Raw genomic sequence first — 17,139 nt, forward strand, 5'->3', positions numbered from 1 at the left:
AGAGCTACTTAGAAACAAGTCTAAGCTATTGGGCCAAGCTTTCAAAATTAACAAGTCTCCATGTTGCTATTTGGGAGACTTCCTAAGAGACAGAGAAAAACTCGCTACAACAATCAGACTATGCTATCTCTCATGTTTATTTAAAACAAACAGAAACCATCAACATGGAAGAAGAAAGTGTTATGCTTTCACTAGAATCTGATCTCAATTTGTCTGTTGGGTCTATGGGATCCTAATTTTCTTTTTTTCTTTTGTTGAGACAGGGTCCTATATAGTCTCAACAGGCCTTGATTTGCAGGCAGGAACTCATCCTCCTGCTTGTGTTGCAAGTGCAAGGATTTATAAGCATGTGCCATCACACCTAGCTTGGAGGAGCCCTGAAACTTTTTATGACCAAGGAAAACGCATCATATTAAGATAGGAGTTGAGTCATTCTTTAATAGAAATGAAAATGTGACCGTGAAAGGAAAGGTGAAAGAGGAAAGACGTCACCCACTTAAGATGCTATGAACAACTTCAATTTTAGGAACGAGAATTGGAAACTGTCTGTTTAAATCCTTTCACATCTCCCTAGCCCTTGAAGAGTCTCTACCTCCCAGGGACATAAACACCTCAGCCTCCAGTCCACGCTATGGCACTTCCCAAGTTCCTTCTTCTTCTATTCCCCTAAGAACACTACATCTCTCCTCTGGCTACACACTCCAATGACAGCTAACTTTAAACACTGCAAAATACCTAGGGGAGCATTACCTGGGGAAGTGATTAACTTTCTGTGCTTCAGAGAGGGTTCGAAGTAAGAAGGGCTTCAGGTGGGATCCTGTCCACATCAGGTTATAGTCAGTGCTGCTCGGGTGAACCTAGTCACAAAAGACACATGGAAAACAAACAAACAAAAATGAGCAGCAGCCCGTCTCCAGAGGAGCAATGACAGAGAAAGTCGATGGTCTCTCGTCTACAGAGGACTCTCAGCATGACCCAGTTACTATACAAGCCTATTACTGCAGCAGAGTACCACAGCAAACAAGATAATGAGGTTAAAGAAAGGGAGAGTGAGAGTTCCCAAACATAAACAATAAATTAACCCTTCTGGACAAGTCAATGATGTCTAATACACTTACATATCAAAGTATGCCTCAAAACTGAATCCCAGACTCCTTTTTCTCAGACCTTCCTATGTCCTTGTAGATCATAACGGAAGCCAGACCTGAATGACTCAGTAGCTAAGAGTATGTACTGTTCTTGCAAAGGACGTAGGTTCAATTTCCAACACCTACACTGGGTGGCTCATAACCACCTATAACTCCAGGTACAGGGTGATACTGATACCTCTGGCCTCTATGGGCACCTATATTCTCATGCACATGCCCACACAGAGACACATAATTAAAAATTAGAACAGCAAATCTCAGAAAGTTTTAAACGTTAGATTTCCTTTCGTCATTCTTTAGAATTCATTTGTCCATTCATTATTATGTACTCTGCCTATGTAACACAGTAAGACAATGGCGAATGCTGGAAACAGAAAAGCAACAAGACAGGACATGAACAGTATGAGATTCCCAAGTGCCCAAATGGTACCGACCAAGAATAAGCAGCTAGTGAGTGACCAGGCTTTCATCAGTGGTCTCAGAATTTCAGTAGTGATGGACTGTGTAGCATCTGTACCTGTCCCTTTCAATGACAACATCTCACTGCCACAGATTTCTTGGGGGAATGATTTGTTCCTGGATATTAAATCACCTGTCAGTCACCCATCCACCCTCTTCTCCACTCCATGAGATCTGTGATCTAAGCTGGCTCAACAATTCTATCACCAGAAAAAGGCACAAGGACAATGAATAGAGTCTAGTAAGCTCCACAGCAGTGTGCTGATATAAACCTAGAGAGTCCTGCCCTTCAGTCCCCGAGGCTGCTGTGGCCTCTTCCCTTCTAAAGAAACCTCAGCTTCTATGAGCCACCCTCTCCACAGCACTCTGCAACTCTGTCTTGGCTTCACTTACAAAGTCTTCTTCTGTTCTTTGCAACCAAAGAACCCCAAATAGATAGCAGATAACGTCTGATGGTCAACTCTGCCCAAATCTAAGATCATCACAAGAAAAGGGGAGAGAGGAGTCCTGTCCCGTGTACCACAAGGAGAAACTGCTGGTAGCACCCGTGCGCTTCTAGTGCTGCCTCTGCAGATGGATAAAGTCAGTTAGGTAGCTAGGATTTCAGCTTTTGAGGAGATCAGGTGAGGTGAGGTTGTAAAAATGAGCTTACTTCATGAAATCCATGGGCTGTCAGAATGCTTCGCACCAGGCGACTGTCCGTTCTCACAATCTTATAAGACAAATGATAACGTTCTAAACAAAAACACAGAATCAAGTTCAGTAGCCAGAAAGCTTAATTGCAAAGACAAAAACAAAAAGCAACATGGAAACGTGACTAATGTATTCAATGATATTATACTGTTGTCCTTAAATAGATTATAAATCGTTGAGGCTTCTTAGAGCCAAAGCTTCCTTTAAATATATTTTTAGTATTGCATTGTGATGGGGGAGAAATGCACACTAGGATGTGTGGAGGGCACAGAACAACTCTGTGCGATTGGTTCCCTCCCTCCTCCTTTCCTTGGGCTCCAGGGAGTGAACTCAGGTCCTCAGGCTTGAAGGGCAAGCACTCCAAACTCTGAGCCATCTTGCCAGCCAGAGACCAAGAGTTTTTAAGCTAAAGGATGGCGGGGTTTGCTCAATACAGAAAGGGGAGCAAACCCGACATCATCTTTTTTTTTTTCCACCAATTTCCAGGTGAAATTTAATAATGCTTTCGGGGGGGGGGGGGGTGCACGCTTTTAATCCCAGTACTTGGGAGGCAGAGGCAAGCAGATCTCTGTGAGTTCAAGGCCAGCCTGGTCTATAGAGTTCCAGGACAGCCAGGGCTACACAAAGAAACCTTGTCTCAAACAACCAAAACAACAACAACAACGAAAAACCACAATACTTTCAATGAGGCATGTAGGCAACAAAAGCAGATAGTGTAACAGTGCTGTGGTCCTGCCACGGAGATGCTGGGCATTAAGTTTACGTCACAGTTGGTACAGTGTTCACAGTGCTTACAAGTTATGGTCGTTAACAAATTAATACACAAATCAAAACTGCTTATGTCTACAATCTGGGGGTTGATTATATTTTTATTTTTTAGTTTCCTGACACATGGCTATACTAGTAGCCTATGCTGGCCTAATACTTGCTGTGTAGCCCATACTGGCCTCAAACATGCACTCCTGCATTCAAGAATTAGAGGCATGCACCACCATATGCAGCTATTTGTCCTTTTAATATTTTAATTACTATAGCTCAATACAACTCATTTTCTTTCTAACCATTTGTCTAAAAGTCCTTAGACTTCTCCAGACTGAGGAGGTTTGCTGTACTTACAAGGCTAAGCACCCCTGCTCCAGGCAGCCCTCTATGTCCTCAAATGCTGACTGCCAGAACATCTTAGACCAGAGGTCTCTCCGACAGGAAGAAGCCAGCAGGGACCTCCAATTGCCCCTTTTAAGAGAGGCCCATACTACCAGCCCCACTTGGCACCAGCTTCCTGCCCTTGTACACTAAGTACATTTTCTACTGGCCCCTGGGGACAGAACCTTGAGCCTGGGAGGGAGATCTGTAATCATGTGAGCATCTACTCTGAGCTATGACACTAAACCTTTCTACATGCCCCTACAAACTGAGAACATTAGCCAAGGATTCTACAGACATTCTTCTTGCTATTGTTTTTTTCAAGACAGAGTTTACTCGTCCTTGCTAGAGTGAATTAATAACCCTGCTTCAGTCCTCCAAGTGTTGAGATTACAGGCACAAGCCTGAACACCTGGCTCCAGATCAGTGCTTTTAAAGGACTGTATCCTAAACAATTCTGAATGAGAACAGTACAAATACCTAGCACAATGTTCAAACCCATCATCAAAGACAGCTATGTTTTTGAGGAATTTCTATGGAAAGCTTCGTAAAGCCCTACTGCTCCCACAGACACATTAAGTGCCCTACTACAAACCTTGGCACGCACTCTATGCAAAGCTGAACCATAAAGATGGGTGGGGACAAGCCAGACTTTCTCCTAAAGCCCATCCACAAGCTTTTCCCAGCAGACCCCACCATTACGTTGTCTTTACAGTATCACTGTAAGAAAAACAGGGCAGAAGCCTGCACATTTGTCTTCTCGCAGAACAGAATGTCAAGAGCAGTGCAGAGTGCTGTAGAGTGCTGCAGAGTGCTGCAGACTGTAAGCCTGAACCATCCTGCTAGACTCAAAAGACAGAAATGTTCAAAACTGATTAGAAACATGTCACAAAAAGCTTGAGTGGGCTCTCAAGGGACAAGTGTGAAACAATCTAATATAAAAACGAGGATGCAACAGATAGATTGTAATACAATTACAAGAGGAACCACAAATCCCACGTACACACAACTGTGAGGCGAGGCGGTATGCTGGCTTGCTTCTACTGCTGTAACAAACATGCTTGGCAGCTTAAACACTAATGTGCAGTCCCAGGGCCCCTACCCCCACCCCCCATAGCAACACAGGCCCAAGTCTAAAGCAAGGCTGTGACAATCAAGCTGTGCTCCCTTCCATGGGGTGGGCTCCCAGTGGGATCTGGGTCTTTCACTTTTCAGTTTCCAATGGCCACCTCCACTCACTGCTTTGTGGTTTATGCTCCCTTTCACTTACAAAGGCAACAATGGCAGGTCTAGTCTTCTTTCACTTTGTATCTCTCTGGCCCTGCTGGCTCCTCCTTCCATGATAAGGAACCCTTTGTCCATTAAAGTGGACAGTCTGGGCTAATCCAGAGTAATTTTCTCACTTGAAGGTCAACCAATTAGCAGCTTTAATTCCCCTTTACCATAAAGGTTAATATTCACAGGTTCCAGAGATTAAGACACAGATACATTAGGGGGGCAACCATAACCCACCCTCTGCTCCCCTAAGAGTCACACTTCTCTCGCATGCAAAACAAATTCAACCCATCCCAACATCACCATCACCATCTACTGTAAGTCAACCCAAAGTCTAAAAATATCATTCAAAATTATCGGCTCAAAATCCTCAAATCTCATCATCTAAATCAATATGGTTCACCTTGGGACAAAACAGCTCTCCATCAGTGGACCTGCAACAAACTACTTGCTTCCCAAATACAATAACTAGAGCTCCAGCTACATAGAGGCTAGTTCAAATTTGGAGACAATTTAAGGAGAAAAAAGGAGTCACAGCATGGATTTATTTATAGATTCAAAACCTGGCAAGTTAGACTCCCACTTGTTTCCAGATCTTAAAAGGGGCTCTGTGATTCACATGAGGCTCCAGCTCTGGAGTAAACTTTACTCTTTCACAAAAGCCAGCAACTGTTTGCAGCTGAGCAGTTCTGTCATCTTGTCTCCTGCCTGTGGAATATGGTGGTCTCACAGCTTTCATTTCCTCCTTATGCTGCTGTTCCCTTCAGTCCAAGCTGGCAATACATTTGTTAGTAAAACGTTCTAAAGAATCCTGCAGGTCCTTTGCATGCGATAAAGGACCTCACTCAAGGATATCACTCAAGATGATAAAGGAGTCCTCCACCTTCCTTGATGATTCATGTCTAGGGACTCCACTCCTTGGCTTGCAGTTGTCCTTTTCCATCCTGAGCCCCCAACAGCATGCCTAGTCCTTCCCACAACCTGTCAATCTCACTCCTCTTCTTCCCTCAAGGAACTTCTGAATTATCTCCTTATCTTTTGGGTTGACTAGGAACTTTAATTCCATCTATAAGCTATTCCCCTTTGAATACATCACAGTCACAGGTTATGGGAATGGGGAGATGGTCATCTTTGGGAGGCTATTATTCTGCCCACTACAAAAAGAAAAGCTGTTACAGAAAATCCAGCTCATAAATGTGGACAGAACTGGGGATGTAGGTCTCAGTTGGTAGAATGCTAGCAAGCACGAAGCCCTGAGTAGATTCCAGCACTGCATAAGCCAGGTATGGTGTGAGCATTTATGATCCCCACACTCAGAGGATAGGAGCAGTAGGATCAGAAGCTCAGCTACATATCAAGTTCAAGGTCAGTCTACACTAACCCAGCTTCAAAAGAAAATTAATAATTTTGTGAGACTGGGGAAATGTTCGGTGAGTAAGGCTTGTTGTGAAAACAGAATCTGCGCTCAAATTTCCAACACTCGCATAAAAGCTGGGCATGGTTCTCTATGCTTAATCCAGAATTGAGAGGTAGGGATAAATGGATTCCAGAGATCACTGACCAGCCAGCCTAGACAAACAACCAGCTTCAGGTTCAGTGAGAGGATGTGAAGGTAAGGGGTGGATAGGGGAAGACACTTAAAGTCTTCCTCTAGCCTCTGCAAAGACACACAGACAAAGACAGACAGAGTACACGCGCGCGCACGCGCACACACACACACACACACACACACACACACACACACACACACACACACAGCGAGAGAGAGAGAGAGAGAGAGAGAGAGAGAGAGAGAGAGAGAGAGAGAGAGAGAGAGAGAACAATAAATGTAGACAAAGACATGGAAAATTCCAGTTTACAAAACTCACTAAAAGTAGTGAGATTCGGACAAGCATCAACAGATACAGGAAAGAGACTTAGGAGACAGGATGTTCATACATCTCAAAGTATCATTCTAGAGAGTGTTTATAAAAAAGCAAATTCCTAAACAGTCAGAAAAATCTGGATCTAAGCATGTAGAACAGAGGAGAGTAATAATCAAACTTGAGAATATCTGGGGCTGGAAAGATGGCTCAGAGCGTAAGGGTACCTGTTGCTGAGTTTAAAGACCTGAGTTTAAGCCCCAGGAAGGGGAGAAGTAATTCCCTCAAATTGCCCTCTGATCTACACATGCACACCATCACACACACACACACACACACACACACACACACACACACACACACACACACCCCGAGAGAGGGGGGGGGAGAATATCTGGAAAATGTGCCCCGAATTTTTGAAAGACCAGTGCCATGAAGGACAAAAGTAAAAAGAGCTTGGGAAACAGCTGAAGAGTAAAACAAAAGAAATAATCACAATTAAGTATCATCTTTGTTCAGATCCTGAATAACAAAAAGCTACAAAGGACAAACTGCAGCCAGCAATGGGGAAGTAGGCACAGACCTGATGGTCAGAGAACATCTCACCAGTGCCCCTCACTCCATTCTACAGCAGCCCCAGCTCTCAGGAGCCACCTGCTGGATAAGCAATCAGGGCAGAAAGAATCCCAGCTACTTCTCAAACAGCTCAGAGGCGGAAGCTAATAAGGCCAAATGCTCATGTCTCATTCATACTCATTCATCTTGCCTAAAGATGTTTATGAAAGATTTAGGAAAACCAACGAAAATTTAGAATTTTTACTTATCACAACTGCTGTCACTAACATCTCCACTTCTTCATGTACAAAATCCAAAACACGCCTGCCAGGTGTCTGGTGTCTGCAACCCCAACACTCAAGAGATGGGGGCAAGAAGAATGTGAGTTCAAAGCCAGTCTTAGGGGACACAGCAAGACCCTACTCAACAAAAGCTAAAACAAGTTTTAAAAAAAAGAAAGAAAAAAAAAAAGAAAAAGAAAAAGGAAGAGCCAAAGCATCATTAACTACACAGTTCCCGCTACAGGCAAGAATGATGCCCACATCTGTGTTGCCTCAGCACCAGGCCACTGGGAAAGGTGCATGGGAAAACGACAGAGAGGATGACACCAGAGCAGACCTGCCAGAATTGTACCACTTCCTGCCTAGACTCTTTCATAAATTATGCAATTTCTCTATCCTCAATCCTCAGTTTTCTCCCCTATAAAATGAGTTGGCAGTAACATTAGTTACTTTACAGAGCAGCTGCAAATGTTCTGTGAGGCTATAGGACAGTTGCTGCATAGTAATGTTATTTTTATATAGTAAAAAACAAGTGTATAGTAAAATAAAGTTATGTATTTTAATACTTGGTATCATACATAGTAAGTTACATACCTGACATAACAAATTATTTTTCTTTTCAGAGGGAGGTAGTGTGTGTGTGTGTGTGTGTGTGTGTGTGTGTGTGTGTGTGTACAGAGTATGTGTGTAGTACATGTAAATGTGTGAACAGGTGAGAATGCCCAGAGACTAGAGTCATGTGTCCTGCTCTATTATTCTCCATCTCATTCCCTTAAGACAGGGTCCCTCACAATACCTGGAGCTGGGCTCACAGCCAATAAGCCCTAATAATCCTGTTCTTGCCCCTGTTCTTGTTCAGCACTCACAGTGCTGGGGTTACAAGAGCACATAGCCACGCATGATTTTTATGTAGATGCTGGGGGTTCAAACTCATGTCCTCATGCCTGCAAGCATTTTGACCAACTAAGCCATTTCCTCAAACTCCACTTAGGGGACCCAAGGACCAGATCTAGCCTTAAGACATACTCTTTCACCTGTGGTTTTAAATGAAAGTGAATTCGAAATTAGCTTTGAAAACTGAAAAAAACACAAATCCAGATTGCTAAGCTTTTCTCTAAAAACCTGGCCATCTTCATGACAATTAACTTTATATGTTAATGTGAATGAGCAACGGTATGTCCAGACACGTAGTTATTCATTATTTCTGAGAGGATCTGATGGGGGAGGTCCTTCTATGTATATGTTTGTCTTATTGGTTGATAAATAAAGTACTGTTGGCCAAAGGGGTAGCAAGTTAGATGGGACTAGAAAAGGAGGAGGATTCTGGGAAATGTAGGAAAGGGTAACAGTGGTTGCCATGTGATCACCAGGAAGACATGACACATAAGGCCGGTGTCCTTGGTAAGACAAGTCCATATAAAAATACACAGATTAGTAGTTATGGTTGATAGTTAAGACTGAGCTAGCAAATAAGAAATCCTAGTCATTGGCTAGCAGCATTGTAACTAATATAAGATTCTCTGTGTTATTTGGGGGCCCTAAAGCAGCAGCAGAACCCAGGTAACTGGTGGAAAGAGTTATCATTTACAAGGGTCTAGCATTTAAATTCATGGACTGAGTAAAGCAAACTACCATCTCCAATGAGGTGAGCATCACTCATTCCATTGAGGGATTAATGAAAGAGGTAGAATTGTTCTCATTCTCCTCCCTCTTTTCTCTGGGATACACTCAAGCTAGAGTTTTAACTGCAAACTGAACCTACCCAGCTGCCCAAGAAAGAATACTGAGCCCTTGTAAAAACAAGAGGCAGGACCTGATCCTTTGGCTACCAGCAAACTGCCAAATACCCTGTTTATCAACCTCTGAAGAACCTCCACATCAGTTCTACAAGACTGAAATTTCTTCTCCCCTAAATGCTCACATGTATCCCAAGAAGCAACATGAAACGCTTGGACCCCAGTAAAGTTCAAGGTTGTCTGCAACAGAGAAGACAGAAACAAGGAACCAACTGCTAGCACAGAGGTACCCTAGACAATAATGGCATCCCTGAGAGGGTTAGAAAAACAGCTTGAGGCAGAGCTGGAGAGGTAGTTAAGAATACTGGCTGCTCCTGCAGAGGATCCAGGGTGGGTTCCCAACACTCACACGGTAGCTAAAAGGAGCTGGTAACTTAGGACTCAGGGGTCTGCTGCCCTCTCCTGGCCTAGACCCACACTTTACACACACACAGTGCACTCACATACAGACAAAACACTCCAACATAAAACTAGAACAAGAAATAAAAAATAGCAGGGGGTTGTGAATGGTGTTATACACCTAAAATACCAGCACTTGGGAGACTGAGGCAAGAGGATCTAGAATGGAAGACCTACCCAGGCTACAGCATGGGGACCAGAATGAAGACATAAATGATACATTTCATTTTCAAAACATATGAATACAGCCAGCAAGAGAGCTTAGCCATCTGAATTCAATCACAGGAACCTACATAGTGGGAGAGAATCAATTCCTGAAACTTATCCTCTGACCATGCATGTGTCCATACACACCCTCTCTATACATACATACATACATACATACATAAATACATACACACACACTTTTTTTAATACCATAATAAACTCTTCAATGGCTTCACAGTGGAGTTGTCTTCTACCATCAGAAAATTAGTTCTATACCTTAGTTATCTAGAACAGAACTTACCAACCACATATGACTAATGAGCATTTGAAATGTGACCAGAATGACAAAGGACCACACTTTTTATTTTACTTAACTTTAATTGACTAAATTAAAATTTTTAAGATAGACTACTTAAATGGTGGCACAAGTCTGAAATCCCAACACTGAGGAAGTAGAGGTATGGGAGCAGAAGTTCAAAGGTCATCTTTTAGCAAGGTACAGGCCAGTATGGGCTATATGAAATTTTTTACCTAATATAAATAAACGAACAAACAAACTTAAAATAAATAAATAGAATAGGTGCCTGATTAACTAGAAAACAGGCCAGGGTATGGCTCCACAGTAGAGAACATGATCTGCAGGTCAAAGGCCCCAGTCTCAATCCCAGCACAGAACACAAATACAAAGAAGACTAGAGACCGGCAAGTTCCAGGCAGGCCTGTACCACACAGTGAGGCCCTGTCTCACAGACAAACAAATGTGAAAAAACATCTTGGAAAAAACTCTGTGAATTTACTTTTTCAACTATAACATTTATGAAGTCTAAACACAGATCAAACACTTCCAGAAAGAATTTTGTACAAAATTGAGATACCGCTGTAAATATAAAAAGCATATTCAGTTGAAAATATTGTTAGTTTTTTATATTGAGTAAATGTGAAAAATTATTACATTGGGATATCTTGGGTTAAATAAAATACATTATTAAAGGGAATTTCACCTTCCCAATGTAAAACTACACATGGAGCTTACATCACACTTCCAGTGCCAGTCTACAAAAATACAAATTCACTAAGTGGACACGGTGGGACGATTGTACAATGATGACCGTTCTACGAGGTATTTACTTTCAGTTGCAAAGATGTGTGTTACCACTAAAAAACAATCCTATTTACATGTGAAAGTACATACAATCAGGGAGGGGCTATATGGAAGGAAGAGCCATATTCCTAGAATATTTCACAAATAAAAGAGAAGTAAAAAAGCACAGGAATTATACAGAATCAAATGAAAACTTTCAACAAATATACAGAACTGTGAAGCCAGCATGTAACACTGGGGATCAGCAGGGCATAGGTAATGCCCCAGATAACTTCTCAGAAGGCTTTAGCTACTTAAGATCTGAGCAGACTGCATGACCTACTATTTTAGAGAAGGAAAAATATTACAGATCAATTGCATTTAATAACTCATTTAAAAAGGGTATACAATTGCTTCTCAGCTTTTTGGCTAAGATCAAGTGTAAAATGGACTTACATTAGCAAAAGTCATTAAAACTGTCATTTACATACAAGGAGATAAAAGATAAACATCAAAGAATTTAGGGGCCTAAAGAACAAATTTAATAATATATAATGGGACAAACTTAATAGCTTTTTCCTTCCTTTGTTTTTCTAGTTGGGTCTTGCTGCAAAGCATAGACTGCCCTCCAATTGAAAATCCTCCTGCCTTAGCCTCCATAATGCTAATTACAGACAGGAACCAGTACCTTTATCTATGGAAATGTGTGCTGAAAAAGACTTGTGAGTTCCAGAGAACACGAATAGCTTGAACAGTGGGATGACAATGCTGATGACTATTATTTTCCACTAAATGGAAGTTACTACAAGTTGGGGGTAGGGGGAGTCTGTTTATTGCCACGGATACAAAGAATACAAAGATTTTGTTGTTTGTTTGTTAGGGGATTATTACTTATTTTCTTTTGCTGGTTTTACCCACATTCGTACTTTGCTCAAATCATATTTAAGGGATTTTCTCAGCAGTCTTCAGCCATAAAGGCTTAGAGGAAAATTTATAAATCCTTTTCCTTTAAAAGGTAACCTAGCAACTTGCTGAGGGGATTAGAGCACAAGGACCCTTGGGAAGAGAGGAACATTCAAATCCCCAAAGCAAGTCTACAGTTCTCTCTGAAATCGCTTATTATGAGGTCATTTAAAAATAGAGCAGCCCCTGTTCAGAAAGTGCAATACGAAGCCTAAGTTTTGATTGCCTGTTATGTATCAGACATTAAACAATCTCATTTGATCCTACAATGCCTTTGAGACAGAGACTGTCCCCATTTAACTAACAGTGAAATTGGCAATAAAACTCGAAGTGATCTGTCCAAGAGGCACTACTTTATGCCCAGGCTGGGATAAGAATAAGAACACAAGCATGGACGCTGCCACAACCACCTGACAGTGCTGATCCACACCATCATGAGCTTTGAAAACAGTTACAGCTTAACCTGGGGACTCAGGGCTCAATCTGTCCATACCTCAAAGGCCAGTATTTCAGAGACAGCAAAGTTAATCCTAACATTCAGGTAGAATTGCAAAGAAATGTTAACAACCAAAAGAATCCTGAATATAAAACCTTAACCATAAACCACATAGAAAAATTCAACTTGGGTTAGGCAGTAGCTTCACAAACACAATTATTAAAGGCATAAAAAACAAAAATAATAAATCAGATGCCATCAATACTAGAAAACCTGCTACTGAGGAAAAAAATAACTCACAGAAAGCAAAGCCTACAAAAATAACCTACAGAATAGGGGGAAATGAAAACCATAAATCTGATAAAGAACTAATGGTCTCACAACTCAGTAACAAACAAAGCTCAATTTGTAAAATAGGAGCAAAAGCTTGAACAGATATTTCTTCAAAGAAATACAAATAGCAAAATGCACATGTAAAGATTTCCAGTGTTGTCAGGCCTTAAGGAAATGAAAACCAAAGCCACAATGAGGTACCATTTCACAGTTTCCAAACAACTCTCATCTATGAAATAAAATGTCTAACAGCTGATGAATGGAAAAATCAAATGTGGTATAGCCATTCAATGGAATATTATCCAGCTAGGATATGAAGAGCAACACGGGTAGACTGTGAAAAGAAGCCAGACACAAAGGCTATATCTGGTGTGATTCTATTCATGGTTCTCAACCTTCTTAATGCTTCAACCCTTTAATACAGTTAATTCTCAAGTGGCGGTGACTCCCAACCATAAAATTATTTTCGTTGCTACTTCATAACTGTAATTTTGCTACTGTTATGAACTATAATGTAAGTATTTTTGGAGATAAAGGTTTGACACAGGGGTCTCCATCCACAGGTTGAGAACCACTAATTTATATGAAATATCCAGAATAGGAAAATCCATAGAAACAGAAAGATTAGTAGTTGCAAAGTACTGGCAGTATAGAGGAAAAGAGAAGGGCTGCTAGATTGCATATAGGGCTTACTCTGTGAATGAAAATATCCTCAAACTAGACACTCATGATAAATGTGAATGAATAATGTCAATTAATTGTACACTCTAAAATGGTTGAAATGGTAAATTCTGGTAAGTGCAAATAACTACAATTTGGAAAAATAAACACACAATTTTTAGAAACTCAGTAAACAATTTAAGAAACTATGAATAATATTTCAAGCAATAACCCAATACATGTTCTCATGGCCAAGGCCTCTCTCTGTTTATAAAACAAACTAACTTTTTCTAAATGGTCAGGGTCATGGCCAGATCTTCCTTCTATGGATGAGGTTATACTCACCTCCAATTACTCGAATATTGTTGTCCTTTGTCAAAATAGCCTCAGCATGGAAAACCAAAACTGGAATTCTCCTGCAGCCTCCAGTCCACATGATACATGGGTGATCCCTACAGGCATAATAAGACATTAATGAAGCTATTACTTCACAGCTCAAAATGTGAACTAACAGCTGAAGGGTGACTATGGTTGTCCCTACCTCCTACTTGTAACCAAACAGAACTGTCACATTATTTCACTTAGCCTCTGGCCCACACTGTGAGCAGAAGCACAAGTGTCCCAGTTACTTGCCTGAGGCCATACAACTGTCAGTAGAGAATTCAGTGACTGCCTTCTCCTGGGCCTTCTGAGTAATCACATTTCAATAGTTCTGCATATGAGCACGTTAACCTTTAGGATGTAAGCTATTCCATTCCTTAAATGGAGTAAGATCCACTTCCTAAGACTCACTCTCTAAAAAGGCTCACATCACCACAAAAGCCAGACCACAGACTGCAGGGCCAGGCTATACCTTCCCAACCCAAACTTACAGCAACCACACCCTCCTTGGCCAGGACACCAGTCTCAGAAACTGGGCAGTCTTGGGCCTTGCCTTGAGCTGCCAAAGCTTTACAGTGAAGAAAGCAAACACTTTATTTAGTTCAGCCTGTTTTCTGGTAAAAGGAACATGGATGCTTGCTGTGCTTGGTGTTGGAAGTAGACAAGAGTGCTGGTGTTAAGTTAGCTTTCTATTGCTATGATAAAACACAATCACCAAACACAACTTGGGAAGAAAGGTTTTCTTTCAGCTTACATGTCCTGATAGCAGCCCATCACTGAGAGAAGCCAAGACATAAATCAAGCAAGGCAGGGACCTGGAGGCAGGACTGAAGTCTAGCCATGTAGGAGTGCTGCTTACTGGCTTACTCCTCCTCCTGGCTTGCTCAGTCCACTTTCTTAGACCACCCCAGGGTAGACCCTTCTACATCAGTCATTAATCAAGAAAATGCCCCACAGACTGGCCGACAAACCAATCTGATGGAGGCATTTTCTTAATTGAAGTTCCTTCTTCCTAGATGACCTTAACTTGTCTCAAGTTGGTAAACAAACAAACAAACAAAAAAACCTAACCAAACCAACACAATACCCATTTGTGAGAAATGGCATTTATAGTCTATTTTTTTAAGCAAGATGGATGTTTTGTTTATTTGTTTTTGTTTGTTTGTTTGTTTTTCAAGACAGCATTTCTCTGTGTAGCCCTGGCTGTCCTGGAACTTGCTCTGTAGACCAGGCTGGCCTCAAACTCACAGAGATACACCTGCCTCTGCCTCCCAAGTGCTGGGATCAAAAGTGTGCACCACACTGCCTGGCAAAATCTAGATTTTGTGTGTGTGGTTCGCTGGCTTTTTTTAATCTTAAACACGGGTAAAATGTAGGCATAGGCCCAGGCGATTCTTCCTCTCTCTAAATACAGTTTCTACACTGTATTTCCTTCTGTGTCAGTAGACACGGGATAAAGAGGCAGTCTGGAAAGTAGCCAGAAGTCCTTGACAATCTGGCACTAGCTACAGACTGGTACCACTGTGCCCTCACACTGCAGACAATTGATTACACTGCAGTTAAGAGTGCCTCCGAACCACAATGAACAGATCCACAGCTGCAGAGAGCCAAGACCCTGGCTTCCTGTGGAAGAAAAATCCCTGGCAGAGCCTCTTTCCACTTATAGCCAACGAAAAGACAAAAGAAGAAATAAATTATTAGTAAAGTAACCTAAAAAGCACTTCAGGTAGATGTCAAACTGTGATTAAAAGTCATGTTCCCTGATAGAGGTCGATTTCAGTAAAAAGAATAAGCATTTTCGATTAAAAAACAAAAACAGTAACACTTTTGACAGGTAGTGCTAAAGAGAAAAAAAAATCAAAATGATGAGGAAAATAAAACTTGGGAAGTATTTGGAGGTTTATCTATTTGCATCTTACATGTATGATGCATGTATGTGCACCACATGTATGCCTGGTGTCTTTGGAAGCCAGAAGGTGGAGTCACCACCTAGAACTGGGGTTAGAGAAGGTTGTAAGCTACGGCCTGGGTGCTGGGACCTGAACCCAGGTCTTCTGAAAGAGCAGCCAAAGTCCTTAATGGCAGAGCCATCTCTGCAGCCCCATAACAATGTAAGTGAATGATCTTTACTGAAACAGACCGACTGTGTGGCGGACTCCATAGCTCCTGGAAGGCAGCCTATATAACTCAGAGACAGAGACAGGAAGCAGCTCCAGCACCTTGCAGCTGTGCCTTCCTCACACTGGCACCCCACTAAAATGCTGCTGGCCTTTTAAACTGACATAACACCACCTTGCCGAATAGACATTAATTATTACTAATTTCTTTTCAGTGACTAAAGAAGCCTTACATCAAGTTCTTATATAAATTTGTATTGGGGTGCCCATGTTACACAAGAGTTTCTGTGTATTTGTTATCTGAAATAATGCTATGTAAAACAAGGACAGAGTCATAGTTAGATTCAGTCATCAACATAACACACCTAGAAAAAAGGCATCTCAGTTTTGGAATTGAAGCCAACAATGAGAGGCTGTTTGGTGTTCCTAAGCCTGAGTCTAGGACTACAAGGGTTAATGCTTTAATAAAGGCCGAGGATCTGATCAGATTTAACAGATGACAACGGACACACAACAACTCAATGTCTTTAGATGGTATAAGCCCTTGTAACTTCTAAAATGTAAGCCTGCTGCTCTAGATGTGAAGGATTTTGAGTCCCTGCCCTGACTGCCCTTCATGATAGACTGTCCTCTGGACACGAAAGCTGAATAAACGCTTCCTTCCCATATTACTTTTGGTCACAGTGTTTCATCACAGCATCAGAACCCCTGCCTGAGTCAGCTTCCCAGGATATAAAGCAAGTACCACATAAGCTGATGAAACTAGCCTGATCACATGCCTTCAAAATAGCCTGGGAGTTATTTGGGTTATAGTGTACATATTCTAAAGGAACATATTCTTAAGAAACACATCTTAAGCTAGGAGTGGCAGCTCACTCACGCCTATAATCCCAAGCACTCAGGAAGCTAAAGCAGGAGGATTGCTATGCATTTGAGGCCAGCCTGGCTTACCTAGTGAGTTTCAGGCCACAGTGACCTCCAGATTGCGTTTATATATTTATTTGTTTACAGATATATATGCATATATGTGTGTATATACATTTATAAAAGGATAATAAAAAACATGAATTTGGAGAGGCAGAGTGGAAGGAGAGAGAGAAATGATGTAAATATAGTATACATATATGTAAGCTTAACTATATATCTAAATAAATTAAATAAGCTATCTTAACATTAAATCAGCTTTTCTCTTTTGTGTCAAGTAAAAATACAAGAAGCAAAATTCTTCAAAATCCAGAAGGGCTAAGCTCTTCTCTATAAGAGTTCTTGAAGGTTTTTGGTATTTGTAAGAATGAGTTTAATGAAGTAGAAAATAACATCTTCAAATTAACATCTTTCACTCTCTACATT

General features: G+C 41.3%; 1 protein-coding gene across 15 annotated transcripts in view; it reads right to left on the reverse strand.

The window, feature by feature from the left end:
* Ttll5 (tubulin tyrosine ligase like 5) overlaps window positions 1–17,139 on the reverse strand; it is a 237,788-nt gene that overhangs the window by 217,327 nt on the left and 3,322 nt on the right. For 11 of the 15 annotated variants that reach the window (XM_027418555.2, XM_027418564.2, XM_027418563.2 and 8 more), the window contains exons 3-5: window positions 13,637–13,743; window positions 2,260–2,342; window positions 751–857 (exon numbers count right to left, since the gene is read on the reverse strand). In XM_027418555.2, the coding sequence (XP_027274356.1) occupies window positions 751–857; window positions 2,260–2,342; window positions 13,637–13,743 (297 nt within the window). Of the gene's footprint in view, window positions 1–750; window positions 858–2,000; window positions 2,175–2,259; window positions 2,343–13,636; window positions 13,744–17,139 lie in introns of those variants that run through there. The other 4 variants (XM_027418565.1, XM_027418562.1, XM_027418561.2 and 1 more) reach the window with 3 other exon arrangements.

Source organism: Cricetulus griseus, chromosome 5 (assembly GCF_003668045.3).
Source record: "Cricetulus griseus strain 17A/GY chromosome 5, alternate assembly CriGri-PICRH-1.0, whole genome shotgun sequence".
Taxonomy (NCBI): Eukaryota; Metazoa; Chordata; class Mammalia; order Rodentia; family Cricetidae; genus Cricetulus; species Cricetulus griseus.